The 16362-nt window shown below is 36.6% G+C and overlaps 1 protein-coding gene across 1 annotated transcript in view; it reads right to left on the bottom strand.

The window, feature by feature from the left end:
- The window catches only part of LOC150088566 (dnaJ homolog subfamily C member 17), a 238703-nt gene that overhangs the window by 140751 nt on the left and 81590 nt on the right, over positions 1 to 16362 (bottom strand). Inside the window, exon 5 of the mRNA XM_090370234.1 lies at positions 12672 to 12748. Coding sequence (XP_090226360.1) covers positions 12672 to 12748 — 77 coding nt within the window. The remainder of the gene's footprint in view (positions 1 to 12671; positions 12749 to 16362) is intronic.

Raw genomic sequence — 16362 nt, 5'->3', positions numbered from 1 at the left:
AGAAAAGAGACCGTAAGTGAAAAATCGTTTTAATAATACATGAAAAGAAGCAAAAGGTATATGGATTAAAGTAATTGTTCGAAGTTTCTTCCACGGGCTACAATGCACGCCTCACATCTCCGACGCATGGACATCCGAACATTCTGGAATACTCCAGGTGAATTTCGAATTTCTTCAGCAGCTACTGCGATTCTTGCAACCAGCTCCTCAGCATTGGCAACAGGGGTGTCATAAACTAGTGATTTCATATGACCCCAGAAATAAAAATCAAGACATGATAGGTCGGGTGACCGAGCAGGCCAACGCACGGGACCACCACGTCCGATCCACTGTTGACCAAATGTGACATCCAGGTAGTTACGAACATCTCCGCTATAATGGGCAGGGGCTCCATCGTGTTGGAACCACATTGTCTGTTGCGTCAATGCAGAAATCTGTTCATCTCTCAAAAGTTGTGGCAATACTTGCTGCAGAAAGATCAAGTAGATAGGTCCGGTTAGACGACACGGTAACAGGTAAGGTCCGATGAGGTGATCTCCCATAATACCGGCCCATACATTGACCGAAAATCAAATCTGTGCTGCACGACGTCGTACTGCATGCGGGTTCTCGACCGCCCAGATATGGTCGTTATGCGGGTTGAAAATTCCTTCCCTTGTGAAGGATGCCTCATCGGAAAACAACACTTCAGCAGGAAAAAGGGGATTTGTAGCACATTTTCCAAGGTACCACTGTGCGAAAGCAATACGAGGTGCATAATCCTCCGGTTGCTGTGTCTGGACACGCTGCACGTGAAACGGATGCATGTCTTGTTCTCGGAGAATCCTCCAGACGCTGCAATGGGAAACCCCGACTGCGTTTGCTAGACTTCGTGTACTCGTTCTTGGATTCCCCTGTACATGCTGCAGCACATTCTGTTCGACGGCTGGAGTCCATGCTGTTCTTACCCTGTCCCTGTCAGCTCTTTCAAATGAACCTCTCTCAGCTAACCTCTGGTGCAGTCTTGCAAAGAAATTATGACTGGGAATACGCGTCGTCGGATATCGTTCCGCGTACAAACGCTGTGCGGCTGGCCCACTACAATTTGCAGCCCCGTACGCCAAATGCATATCGGCTAACTCTGCGTTCGTGTAATCATCCATCCTACTAACTTGGCGTTCTTGTGCGAAATTAAGATTCCCTGCACTAAAGCTCGGAATTTTCGATTCTGCCCATTGGTATATGATTTCGAGTTGTCATGATGTACCCTACCCCTCTTAGAAGTTCTGAAACGTTTAACTGAAACACCCTGTAAATTATGAAAACGACCATGGCCAGATTATACACGTTCAAGGGCCGGAGGTTGACAATACCTGGTTTATTGTATAGTGGTTTATTTTGATATAATGGCTATGTGGTGTGAAGAGGCATCCCATATGTGATGATTTGGGAGACTGCTGATTTTAGCTGCATAACTCAATAGAAAGGCATGTCAACAGAGTGTAGCAGAGGTTATTGGGCTTCCATGTAAAGCCTCTGAACTGGTGACGTATGAAATGTCTATAGCACCATTCATAGACATTATGTCATACCACATCAAGCCACTTTAGTATGCTTTGTCTGGTCAATGCACATACAGGATACCTGTAGTTCGGTGAAGATATAATTAATGAACAATACAGGTGTAGCAACATATAATGATCTTCACCATGGTTCAGAAAAAACTATCCCATATTGCTTTAATTTATTAAGACAGGCTGCATGGACATGTTTAATATGTTCTAGAAAATTTAATTTATCAAGTAGGCCAAGAAATCTAATATTATGTTGTAAAATAATTGGATAACGGTTGTTTTATGCTTAGAGAGTCAAATAGCCATTATTTCTGGTCCAACAAACAAATATGTTTATGGTGCCTTGAAGTTGTCTTTCCATTAGACACAAAATGTGTCTAATGGAAAGACATATTAGATGGCAAGATTGTCAGCATAAAGGTATGTTTGGCTGTGTCAGGAATACATTTATTTATTGATCATAATAGCAAAGTGTGGCACTAAGCAGTGAGCAGAATAGAAGCACATTTGAAATGATCTGTCACTCAGGAAGTTCTGCATAAATTTTGGAAGTTGACCTCAAAAGCCAAATTCTTACGAATTTGGCTTTTGAGGTCAACTTTGAAAGATCCCAAGAAGAAGGATCCTATATTGCCAGGTTATGTCAAAATTTTTTTCAATATAAAGATATCATCATCTCTATGTACTCATTTCCAAGAAGCACATTTCAAACGTTTGCTTCAGATTTGACCATCAAACCACTTGAGCCTGGAATTAATTATTTTTTCCAATGTTTTCCCAAAATAACTAGTCAGGGCAACAGGACAGTAACTTGTTGGATAAGTGTGATCCTTCCTTGGCTTTAGAAAAGCTAAAACAGTAGAATGGCACCAGCCAGCAGGGTAGAAGTAGTTCTCAGCAGAGGCAGGCTGGGTCAAAAATTCTTACTGGGGAAAAATTGCAGCAGCCTCATACTAGTGTTTATGGCCATATAGTTAATGGCTAAAGTCACACCGGCCTCTAGTTCTCAGCATAAATTCTACTGAATAATTGTAAAAGAGCAGTTTGAAAATCTTCACTCAAATGATCAACCACAGAATAATATCCATCAGAGCATGCTGTGCTATCCTTTGACCATGTAAGTGTACTACATAGCTGTCATTAGAGACACGTTATACGGAAGTTGGTGTGCAATATTAAAATGGTTTTTCTATCTGTACTTTACATGACTAAGAGACTGGCTCATATGTGGTCAAAGCTGAAAATGCTTTACATAATACACCAAAGGCATTAGCTATTTCCAGTGGTTCAATTATTTCTTTCCCTTTCAGATTTATTATCAGAGTGGCTATGGGAGGATAGTTACCATTTGTTCTAATTTTATTCTAGAACGATGCAATATCAGCAGATTTGTTTATAGTGGAAGCACAATGAGTATGTGTTTGTCTTTTACTCATTTGTGCTACGTGATGAGCTTTGGCTCTTGTTTTCTTGAACTATATTATATTAGCAGTGGCTGGATGTTTGCAAAATAGATTCCAGTATTTATTCCTCTATTTTTTGCACTGCAACAGGTTTCATTCCACCACACTTTCAGGTGGCACTGGTTTTTGATGGACAATTTACGTAAAGATTCTGCAGCTGTTATTATCTGTTTAGTGAAACAGTTCATGGCTGAATCTATCATAGGAGATTTGCCATACTTACATTTTTATCCAGTTAGCTTTGTCAAATTTCCATAACATTCTTAATTCAGTTTGCAGAAGAGAAGAATTAGTTCCGAATGAGCATATCACTGGAAAGTGGTTATTATATTGAAGGTTATCAGTAACTGTCTAGTGTATGAAAGGAAACAAGTTCTAGGTGGTAGATGACTTTCATCAGCCGGTGAAATACCACCACTTTGAGGCTTGAAGTGGTGAAACCATGTTTAGTCTCTAGAGCAAAGTTACCAGCATCCCCCCTCCCTCCATACTTCTCCTTCAACCCATGCACGGTACTAAGTATTATAGGTTTTGATACCTTTCGTGTTTGGGATTTTCATAAAAAAAAAAAAAAAAGTTTGATGGGTATACTGAAAGTTCAATTGTGTCTAGAGCAGTGGTGTCCAAACTATGGCCTGTGCAGAAAGTGAACTACAACAGCATTTTAGAGTCAAGCCACACATGTACAGGCATGCAAGCGATGAGCTCAACTGCATCAAACATGTACATGTAGTCCAGTGCAGTCATATGTATGCTAAATACAGTTATGTACGTATCAATCTTTTCATATTGTGAAATTCTATTACTTTGATATAACTTGTTCATTGTATTCAATTATTATTAATTTGTATTGAATTGAAAAATCATCCTTAAAAATGTTCTGAAAGAGGAAAGTCGATTTGGAGTTGAGTTTTTAAACAAAGATGGACCGAAGACAATTCCTTCACCGAGTACAATGAAACACACCTTGAATACTGGATACAGGTCTGGAGGCCTCATTTTAAGAAGGATGTAGAGCTGTTGGAACGAGTCCAGAGAAGGGCAACAAGATTAGTGAATGGAACAAAGGGTTGCTCTTATGAAGAAGAAAGGCTTAAGTTTTGCAAATTACAGTGTCTGGAGACTAGGCACCTGCGAGGTGATCTGATTGAGGTGTATAAGGCCTTGAATGGGTTGAGCAGGCTCAATGCTGATGGGATTCTTCCTCTTGCTCAGATTACGAACTAGCGGGGAGGGGGAGCATAAACTCAAATTGAGAAAAGACAGTTGTACAACAGATGTGTAGAAATTTGCCTTTAGCCAGCAGATAGTAGTTTGCTGGAACAAACTTCCATCTGTCGCTGTGGAAGTTGATAACTTAAATAAATTCAAGGAACAACTGGACAAACCTTTGATGCAAATGGATCAAACTGGACAAATCTTTGATGCAAAAGGTAAAATGGGAAGTTTTTTTTTTTTTTTTTTTTTTTGGCTAATGCTGCATAAGTTTGTTTTCTTGCAATCATATGCCTCTACTAATGCTATAAAGCAGTGTGTTTGATGTGTAAGGAGACTCAGTTTTTAAAGAATATAATTTAAAACGACACTATGATGCCAAGCATAAATCCCATGATCAATGTAAAGGAGTGTTGTGAAAAGAAGTGTTAATTTACAAAATGAATTAAGAAAACACACTGAAAACATATCAGTCAAGAAATTTATCTGCTGTAAGTGCCAGTTATCAAGTTGTGCACTTGATCATTTTTGAAAGTAAACCATTCAGTGATGATGAATTTAAAAAGTTGAGGAAGAAATTTGTCCTGAGAAACGAACAATGATACAAGACATCAATTTGTCTCAACAAACAATTACGCAATGAGTAAAAAATATTGGAAAGAATTTGCTCGAACAACTTTTGAAAAACATAAAAAAAATGAAATATTTTAGTGTGGCACTGGATGACGATACAGCCCAACTCCTTATCTTCATACATGGAATTAATTAAAATTTTGTACCAGTTGAAGATTTAGCTGATCTACAGCGTATGCACAGTACAACTACCGGTGAAAATCTTTTGGAAATTTTAGCCAATCTATTGACAGGTTAGGATTAACTATTAAAATCCTGGTAGGAGTCATAACTGACGGTGCAAAAAATATGATTGATAAAAAAATTGGGCTTATGGGTAGAATAACCAAGCAAATGATAGATAGAGCTGAACATCCGATTGGTATTCACTGCATTATGCATCAAGATAATGATGCGCTGAAGTAGTGACTGTGTTAAAATGTGCTCTCAGTTATATTAAAATTTGGTGGTTTAAGCATAAAAAAAAAATTGAAAATACATCTTACCACACAGAAAAAGCGGTACAGAGGATTCATTAGACACATATGTTATATCTGTGTAGTAAATATTTAGGCTCTAGGATTAAAATAACAGTTTAATGGTTAGTGCATTCGAAGAATACAGAAACGAATATTTTAAAACATAAGAAATGTATTCATTGGAGGTAAGACTGTGCAAATCAGCATGAAATCAGCGTTTATGGTAAGAAAACGCTGCATGCTTCATGGTTTGGGAGAAAAATTATTTTAAAATATATTCAACATAATTAATTGGAAATATTGGACATTAATTAGACATCAAAGAAGGAAAAAGAGGGATAATAGCAACACTTTATGAATAAATTCATTGACTGAAGATATAATAACTACTTGTGCGAATCTAATAAAAAATATATATCCGTTTATATACATAGATGACCTCTGAAAACCAGTTGTAATCAGACTTCTGCACTAAGCGGGGCTATGCTATAGCCACCTTTCCTCTTCAAGAGCATCTCGTGGGATGCATGATGACTCTTCCTATGATTAAAGCCAGCCCTTTTCAAAATCGGCCATGTGGTACACAATGGCATACCACCACATTATCTGATGCCACAGAGACCATAACAAAACCAACTCCAAAAAGTGCCGTTAAAGGAAGACTTGCAACTAGGTGGAAGGATGGGATCAGTGAACTTTGGGGTGTGACATTTTGCGATGCCGCTCATATAGCACATGGTCGATGCAGTTGGAGAAATTTGTTGGTGGCCACAACAGCTCCTCAGGGAACTATGTGAAAATGTAACACAAATATTTCTAGAATCACCCAGTGTGGCCCGCAAAACAAACCTAACTTTGAATATGGTCCCTGTACGGGAAAAGGTTGGACACCACTGATCTAGAGGATAGATGCACAAATGTATGGCCACCAGTATTTAATAATGTAAGATTTGTGTTTATCAAGGATTTTTTCCAATTAGCTGTTCTTTCTTGTCCAGATATAAAGAACCCCATAGGGTGTGACAGCTGTTCCAATTTCTCATGATACATAAATGTGGGAAGGCCATGAAAATAATAACCTTTCAGTAGTAGTGCCTTGAGCTTCAGGAACAAAAAAAGAAATTGTACAGGGTTAAGTCTGGTGAATATGATGGGTGTGACAGTATACAGACTTTTTTGCTAGCCAAAATTCCCAAACAATGAGAGCCTTGTGGTTTGCCACACAGATTGCACAGATATACTGAGCAGATCACACTCTGCTATTATCTCTTCAGAGGAGTTCAAGGTGGTGTATGTGAGGTAGCCTTTATGGAAATTCCTCCAAAGACATATTTTCAAAAGTCTTTCTGAGGGTCTTGCTGAGCCAGCACAACTTAGGATCCCCGGACGGTTAACTTTGAAAACTTTTGGTGGGCCAGCCACATTTTCAAGGAATTTCTGAATTAAATATAAGGTTGTTTATTTGTTTGGGGATTTATTAGGCATATTGGCATCTATGGCCATAGTGTGCCAATAAATATAAGGAAAAGCTTATTCAGCAGATGGTCTGTCAATGAGATTAAAAACAAAGTAGGGTTCTTCATTCCTTATTTCAGTCTCTTTGCATTAGACACATTGGGTTCATCTTGTGTGTCTGATGGATCCGAATCAACAGATCTTCATACTGAAGCTGCACATGATGGATTCTCTGCAACAAGTTTCAAAATGTCTGGATAGTAGACAGAAGTAACACTCTGGCCACCACTGGGCTTGAACTCTGTGCACAATTCCCTTGCTATCATTGAAAGTGATGAGCATGGTTTTGATTTCTGACCTTTCTTGAGAACTTTTTTGACTTTGGAAGAGTTTGCCAACCTCCACTCTGTACTTTGTTGTGGGGACACACTGAAAACACCAGGTCTCATCACCCACAATGACCGAATCCAGGAAGTTGACTTTGCTTTCAATGGCCTCAATGAGTTCTCCGCAGTGTTCAACTCGTACCTACAGTTGACTGCCTATTAGCAAATGTGGAACAACACACACAGACCTTCATTTTCTTCAAATCCTGGGTTATTATTTGTCAAATGGTTTCCTTATAAATGCACAGATCTTCTGAAATCATTTGGAGCATTGCACATCGGTCATTGGTAATGGTTTCCCTCCCCTTTTCAATCAACTCTGGAATTCAAACCATTTTTGCTGGGCCTGGATGTTCGTCATCTTTCAATGATTCTTTTCCATGGGTGAAATGTTTATGGCACCCGAACACACATGAACGAGACAGACAGTTCTCTCTATATACTTGCTTCATCATTGGAAACATTTCCATGAAACTTTTGCCCAGTCAAACACGAACACAAAACTTGATGTTTACTTTCTGTTCCACGACACAGACAAAGGAGAGGCGGGCAGTTCAGCTCACACATTCCGAAATAGCAGTAATTTCTGCTAAACTTGAGTGCAGTGTTCAAGGAACAATCACTCTTTCATTTCATGTTTACTTCTAGTAGATAGCAGCACCAACACTCATCTCTTAAACATGCCTCATCTTCCAATTGCCACTGTGTACATCATCCAAGTAAGCACAAAGTCCACAACAGTTTCACTAAACTAATGGTGCCTGTTGAGGTTTTGCAGGTTGGGTTGTGCTTGTCTATTTTTGATTTTTCCCTTTTCAGGAATAGTGGCCTGCTGGCATCCGGGTATGTATGTATCTTTCCCTGTATGTATTTCAAGAAAGGATCAAACTGATATGCTTTTTTCATCAACGTCTCCATGGTGTCAGTACTTACTATTTGCCTTTTGTCTCTATAAGAGCTTTTTGTTTGTTCTATTGACTGCCATACAAGATTTTTGTCTGAGGTATTTTTAGTGGTGATTTACAGCATGAGTTACATGCTATTTGGTAGACTGTTTTTTTTTAACAAGGAGAGGACGGACTATCTTGCCCAATCTGCTATTACAGTATTTGGAAAAACTGAGCAATCAGTGCGTATGACTACGGAGAGCTTCTTTTGGGAGACTGAAACACAGGTAGGCATTTTAGTAGATGCAGTACACTGTTTCTTTGTTTTCTGATGACATCCTGTGCTCAACCTTGTATTTTTGAATTTTCTTTTCTCTCTCCCACTGGATGCTGTCCTTTAAGCAATGCATCCAGTAGCAATATTATTTCCTTGACAGTTTGGACAGGTGGCACTGCATTTGATTAATAAGTTCAGCAGAAATGTGTTTCTGAAATTCTTTCAAACCACAGGAAGAACAGGTAGTTACATCTCTGCAGACTGCTTGCAAGTGACCAAATTTCTTAGACTTAAGCACCGGACTGGGTTGGGAGCATAAGGTCGAATTTGACATCTTAAGTATTCAGCTTTCAGAGCAGATGGCAGATTTAGAGTCTTAAATGTGAGAATAACTGTACGAGTAGGATAAGGTATTTATCATTATTTATTCCATCTTTCTCGATTACAATTCGTTTTGAATGTATTACATTGTAATCACACATATATACTGAGAAGATCTCACTCTGCTATTATCTCTTCAGAGGAGTTCAAGGTGGTGTATGTGGGATAGCCCTTTGTGGAAATTCCTCCAAAGACAGATATTTTCAAGTCTTTCTGAGTGTCTGTGCTAAGTCAGCATAACTAGATCCCAAGACAGCAAACTTTGAAAATTTTTGATGGGCCAGCCACATTTTCAAGGAATTTCTGAATTAAATATAAGGAAAAGTTTATTCAGCAGATGGTCTGTCAATGAGATTAAAAACGAAGTAGGGTTCTTCATTCTTTCTATTTTCTGTCTCTTTGCATTAGACACATTGGGTTCATCTTGTTTGTTTGATGAATCCAAATCAACATATCTATAATGGGACTGTTTGTTGTTATTATTGTCTATTTTTGCTCCTTTTAGCTCTGTTAGAGTTGCTTTCTTCCAGTTTTCCAGCACTTCCATGAGAAGTGGTGCCAGCTAGTGCCCAAGCAAGTAAGTTAGTGGGGGTAATGATTAATTAACAGAAAGATGTCATTCCTTTCTTAGAGTTTTGGTGCTTGTATTTTAGGCACTTATATATACAGAGAATTGGCTTTGAACTAATGTATAGTATTGATTGTCTCTTCAACACAGAATTTGCTTTTAATTGCAGAGAAACACCTGATCACTAGAAGCTTGACATTCAGGTAATGAGTGCCAATTCAAATTAAAAATTATTCAGAGAAAACCTATACAGGTAGTTCTTGACTTTACAAGTTAATTCGTTCCTAGCGCGCGTGCTCGTAAAGCAAAAACTCGTAAACCGGGAATTTATTTCTCACAGACATAAGGTTAAAAATAGGGGTTATGGTCTCAACAATGAAATTAGTTAGCTAATTAGTTTATGTTTAAACAATGATTTATTTATCAAAAGAAATGAAAATGTAGCCTGTAAAATCAAGCAAATTATAATAATAGAGAAATTATTTACGACTTACAAATGTCAAAGCATGTTTATTCTTCATCATCATCATTGACTAAATGCACACTCGTTGATCACTCAATATTGGCTCGGCACTCAGTTTGTTGCACAAGGAGTCGTCTTCTTCAGAAATGTTTCAAGAGGCATTTGTTTCCAAGATAATCTTCTCTTTTAATTATAAATTTCACGATTGCATGCATAAGCATTTTTTAACGGCACACACAAATTGCAAATAACACGATTCATGTGGAGTAACAAGTTTATGAAGCTTAAAAAAAAAAGGAGTGAAGAGAAGATTCTGAAAATTTGTTTTTTATACGATTGAAGATTTCAGTAAAGGGGAAACACATTTCACCATAATAATGTAAAAAACCACACAATTCCAGCTATCGGTATTTTTGCAAATGCAAGAACCTCCAGAAATGTGCTTTAGAAAAAAGATCACAAAGGCATTTAAAATTGATTCTTATAACAGAACATATGATAACGATGAAATTGTAGTGCATTTTAATGATTTGAATTGGTAACTAATACAATTTACAAACCATGCTCACGACCTTTTATATGGCCTTAAGGTCACGCTCATGACCTTAAAAATGACATTTTAGAGAGATAAATAGCTTAGTTATACAGCGAAAATTTCAACTTCCGAGATCTTGAAACGAATTACCAAAAAACAATGTGTCATTGGGTTCACATTAAGATATTTTAACGATATGATGGTGTCTCTGAAACTGATTAATATCGTAAAGCAGGGTACACTGTATTGTATAGCTACGTGCGTGGTTTGAAATATTTATGAATGTTTAACATTCATTTTTTCAATTAATGTCCATATTTTCAATTTTGTTGATACTTGAGGGGAAAAAACTCGTAAACCAGGGAACTCATAAAGTGAGAACTGCCTGTGTTACATATAACTCAACTCCAAATAAAGGTATAATTTAAGGCTTTCATAAACACTACATAATAGTGGTATAAGACAGAGAAAAAGACAAACTAAGCTGATTACTTATAATTTACACATTGATGAGCATTGGCCCAGGGCAAAGTGTCTATCAAAGTGTAAAGGCGGTATTAGCATTAGTTTTATTATTCCAATTTTTTTTCAAAACTTATTTTTAACACACACACATTCCTGTATTACATGTCATGGGTCCATCATTTCAGCTGGGTATTACTAGCCAACATCAACTGTCATCATTTCACTATAACACTAGCTGAGGCTATTCTCATTTACAGCTGTTAAATATAAGATTACAGTGCAAATTTCATTAAAATATGTACATCAACTGCGTAATGTTTAATTATAACAATGGCATTAGGGATCGATAACAGATGGTCTTATAACTAAATTCAAAGGCTTTATCTAGGTTATATTATACATACATACATACATATACTCACATATATGTATGAGGAGTGATCAAAAAGTTCAGGCACTGACTTTGTACCTTCAAATTGGGCATCACAAATGATCACTGATTGAGTCATTGGGTTTTGAAACTGAATCACTCATTATCAGGAGTGAGTGATGTTTAAATATCTACAAAGTTGCTAGCAAAATTGGTATTTTTTTATTGGACATGGGAATCAATTTTAACACAAGGTTTGGGAATGCGACAACCTTTGCATCTTCACTGATAATCACAGAGAGTGTAAAGTTCTTGCATGTCAGAATCTTTTTGAATGAACTGCTGCTGACCAGCACTTTGTTTCTTCTATCATTACTAATGCCAAATTATATGGCTTACAAGAACAACAAAATAAAAAAAACCCAGTCCTCTCAATGGAAGATCCCATATTCTGCAACAGCCAAAGAAAAAAGACAGTCTTTAAATATGAAGATCACATTTATTGTATTTTTCAACTTACAGGGCATGGCTCATTATGAATTTGTCCCAAATGGTCAAACAAATGAACCAGAACTACTAAAACAGTTCTGTAGCAATTGCATAATGTTGTTCAGGGAAAAGTACCAGAAAAGTGGAATCTAGGGAATTAGCACTCGCATCTCTGCACACTTGATGTTTTGCATTCAAGAATGAAAGCAAAAAAAATCACTTCCTGTTATTTTTTTCTCCTCCAAGTTTTATCATTTTTTATATTCAGTCCCTAAATTTTTTTTTATCACAACTAGTATGTCTACATACACAGTGCTTATACTGGCTTACAATTAAAAACAGCACAGTTACAATTAAAAACAGAAAGATACAGGAAATACAGAACATAATGCATATATGCCAGTCACTCAACAGGCTGATACTTTACTGTGCTAATCAAAGTTAACACTGTATAGCACCAAAGATCAAAATTTGGAAACTACAGGAAATACAGTAGGACACATTTTGAAATAAAATGAAATATAGGTTGTTCCGCATATATAGAAAATAGAGAACAGTAGGATCACTGTATATATAATAAGATTAATTAAAGCTTGTAGAATAATCATACATACAATGTTTCGTGGTGGATAAAATCACTGTATTCCAAAATAAGTTTAGATATGAAAATCTAAATACAAGATATGAAAATCTACATCAAGATAATAAATATGGCAGGGAATGGGAGTAGAAAGGTGATATGAGCTTACTGGGTCATTCAATTCTGGAAATTATTTATAGCAGATAAAAAGGAATTTATATATATATACAGTGAAACCATCTTAAGATGCCAAATGGATTAAGCAACTTGAGCTTCCTTGAGCAAGAAACCATTTAAATTAAGAGGATGGAATTTAATTTTTTTTTTTACATGGGATCAAACAATTTGAATTTCTGAGGCAAGATAACATCTTAAATATGATCCACTTAAGCAAGTTCCACTGTAGATAAAAATATAAGAATTTAAAAAATAGACAGTAATGATTATAATTTGGCAAATAAAAATTCTACTTACTGAGTGAAAAATATTTTACCTCTTGTTGAAGTTTTTGAGCAGCCCTAGCATCACTTTGTGCATCCTCTTGTGCAGCTCTTTCTCGAGCTTCAAGATCTGTAGACAAGCTGTGATGTAATATACAGCTGAATGTCTTTACAAAATAGTTTAACAAGTTAAAATAATCAGCAGTCAATTTTTCACTGGACTATTTATTTGAATAGCTAGAAACATCTGATTTTTAGGGTTGAACTCTAAGCTTCCTACTATAAAGTTGTATGTATATGCTTGTCCATGAAAACACAGAATTTGTTAACATTATTTAGCACATATCCTGTTTTCAATGTTAACAATTTCAAGTAGAACAAAACATTGCAAAATTCTAAAAATTCAGTATGAACACAAAATATTATGATTTCAAAGTACATAGTCATATTAAGAATGTATATCCTTCATAGTCAAAAGGTATATCCATAGCCAGAAGGTATATCCTCCGTAGAATACAAAATATTATGATTTCAAAGTACACAGTCATATTCAGAAAATATATCCTTCATAGTCAAAAAATAATTACAGCATAACTTTACCCCTCTCAATCTTTTTTTCCTTCCTCAGAGACTTCTATTTAAACAAATGAAATTTTGTCTATGGGTTTTAATGATAACACCATATTTTTATCTCCTGTCATCATAGTTTTTAGATTTTCTAAATTTCAACTAGTTCTTTTAAAAGTACAACTTCTTGTTTCCAGCTGATCTGTTCTTACAGACTTTTAAGTATAAAGAAGTTGAATAATCTTTTTGTGTTTAAAACATCAAATATGATGTCTTGGCAATGTATACCACCTTGAGAGGCTATCTTCAATACTTATGTGATGATAAATGTGATAAAATGAGAGAAGTTCATTTGTTGACATGCAAGGTCTCCTACACCTTGCAACATCCTCAATAATATAGCATCCATCTTCGGGGCACTTTTACCTTTGAAATATCCTAACTTGAGAGGTATGATATTTGAATAAAACTTTTTCAAAAAATAACAGTACAAATTTACTTTTACTGTCGATGACAGATAAAAATAAACCATTGCATATGAATAACAAAAATGCCACCTACTATAAAAAGTTCTAGACATTCCAAAATAAAATAAAAAGTTTCACTTATTTAATGCTCTGTTATTTTTAATAAAATTTGATCCTGTAACTTTTTGACCATGCAGTGCAAAATAAATACAGTTTTGAAAGAAAAAAAGCAATATAAATTATCATGAAACTGATGTGGAAAATTAATGTTACAATTAGGGTTATAATGGAGTGTGCAATTCAGCTATACATGCACCTGTTCTTACTCTTAGTTACCCTAACACAGCCCATGTATTTATTTTTTCTATGATGACTCACAGCAGGGCCTGAAGTCCCAGACACCTTGTTTTCCAGACTGCTGCATGTACCAATAGTAGCAATGCAAGAATCACTTTTTCCTCTGCCTGCGGCTCTAGTTAAGCTATTAGTCTGTGTATCCCCCTCCTCAAAGCTAGAAGTTTTTCAATCCGCCTATCACTGCCTTGATAGCATCAGCAAAATTCTACCCCATAAGCCTTGCAAAATCTCGCCAAGACTGAATTGACAAGGCTCTCAAACATATACCCCCTCCTATCGTGTCTGGGCAGAATTGCAGGCACTTTCAAATTCAATTCTAGCTTGCGACTTTATTCCCAACATTGCACTGTACTTGTTAAGTAAATCCTTAGATCACTTACTCTTAATATCATTAGTGTCAACGTGTACAACAATATCACCTTTTTTGCCATTAAAAGATTATATCTGCTCTACAATGTCATCTACTTTTGCTTCTGGCAGACATACCCTGGTTCTATTCCACCTATCCTTCTTGCACAACATATTTCCTGTTTTCCTGACAACAGTTACTGAGCATGGGTAGGTATGTTAAGGGGAAATCTCAACCAATTTTATTGAAAACTACAATGTGGTCACAAAGCAACTGGATGAAAAAATACTTTTGATATCATATACTTAGATTTCTGGAAAGCTTTTGATACTGTTGTTGCACATAAAAGACTGTTGTGCAAACTGAAGCAATGCGGCTTTAAGGGCAAGTTGCTGCTACAGATAAAGGGATGGTTGAGTGGGAGACGATAGAGAATGGTAATCAATGGACACTGCTCTTCTTGGACTAATGTAAAGTGGAGTCCCACAGGGTTCGGTGCTGAGCTCATTGTTGTTTTCTATATTTATGAATCATATTGATGGAGGCATATCAGGCTTAATGTACAAGTTTGAAGATGATACAAATTGGCAGGGTGGTTAATGGCAGTCATGACGGTATGCTATTGCAACAGGATCTAGAAAAGTTAGGCAGATCAGCTGAGAAATGCAAATATGGGTAGCAATAACCGCAGAGTAATGTAGCAGCTGTTTGGTGCTACACTCAGGGTAGCAGAAAATGAAAAACAACTGGGGGTAATTGTGCAGTCAGATACAGTTCTCTGAGCAGTGCAGACAAGCTGCCAGAGCAGCTCATGGGATTTTATCAATGATATACAGAAATTTTTCTAACAGGGATAAGGAGGTGATTATCCCATTGTATAAGGCAATGAGATCAGGCCACATCTTGAATACTGCATACAGGTCTGAAGGCCTAATTTTAGGAAGAATGTAGAGTTGCTGGAATGAGTACAGAGAAGGGCAATAAGTTTGGTGAGGGGAACAAAGGGTACTCTTACCAAGAAAGGCTTCAGTTCTGCAAATTGCAGCATCTGGAGACTATGCACCTGCAAGGTGATGTGACTGAAGTGTTTAAAGCTTTGAATGGATTGAGCAAGTTCAATGCTGATGGGATTCTTCCTCTTGTTCGGTCTACACACACGAGGGACACAAATTTAAATTGAGGATAGCCTGTTGTAGAATAGATGTGTGCAGGTTTGCCTTTAGCAAGCAAGTGGTTGATTGCAGGAAAAAACTTCCATCTGTTGTTGTGGAAGTTGATAGCTTAAATAAATTCAATAAAGAAGTAGACAAACTATTGGAGGGAATGGATAGATGATATGGGAATTGGTTGTTTTTTTTTGTTTTTTTTGGCCAATGCTATATAAGCTTGCTTTCTTGCATTATTCACCACTAATAATGCTAATATGTCTAATGACTGTAATGAGCATAACAAACAACTGTACAGATAAATAGAATAATAGAATCTGCCAGCATATCAGAATACTCTGGATTTATTGGATGACTGATTTCAAAACCAGAATATTAGAGAGGCAAAAAAGACTCTTCATGCAGATAAAAGAACTACTAAGTCGAAGTGATCGGGGTGTATCGATGAGGAATTTATTTAAATATGTAACCACTGTAAAGGGTAAGGGAGAGGCTTTTGCACAGTTCTTAAATTCCATTCAGTGGGACACACTGATGATGTTACCTACAACAAATTCTAAAATGGAAGCATTCAGAGAAGTAATCACAAAAGCTACTAGGCTTTTTGTACTAACTAAAAGATACTGTTCAACATTCAGACACAAATGAATATCACATGAACTGATAAGACTCACAGTGGTGGGGGGAACACTTCCAACAATCAACTATATGCTGACTATAAGCACATTTCTGTACATGTATCATGCAGCTATCCTTCCTCAATTAAATATGCCCTCTCACATGTGTTTTCTCATCAACAGAAAGGATGTCATTTAGCTTATTCAATCCATTTAAGTCT

The sequence above is a fragment of the Mastigoproctus giganteus genome, chromosome 3 (assembly GCF_048544385.1).
Source record: "Mastigoproctus giganteus isolate SK-2022 chromosome 3, ASM4854438v1, whole genome shotgun sequence".
Lineage (NCBI taxonomy): Eukaryota > Metazoa > Arthropoda > Arachnida > Uropygi > Thelyphonidae > Mastigoproctus > Mastigoproctus giganteus.
The sequence above is the reverse complement of the archived record's forward strand: the minus strand, read 5'-3'. Positions and strand labels throughout refer to the sequence as shown.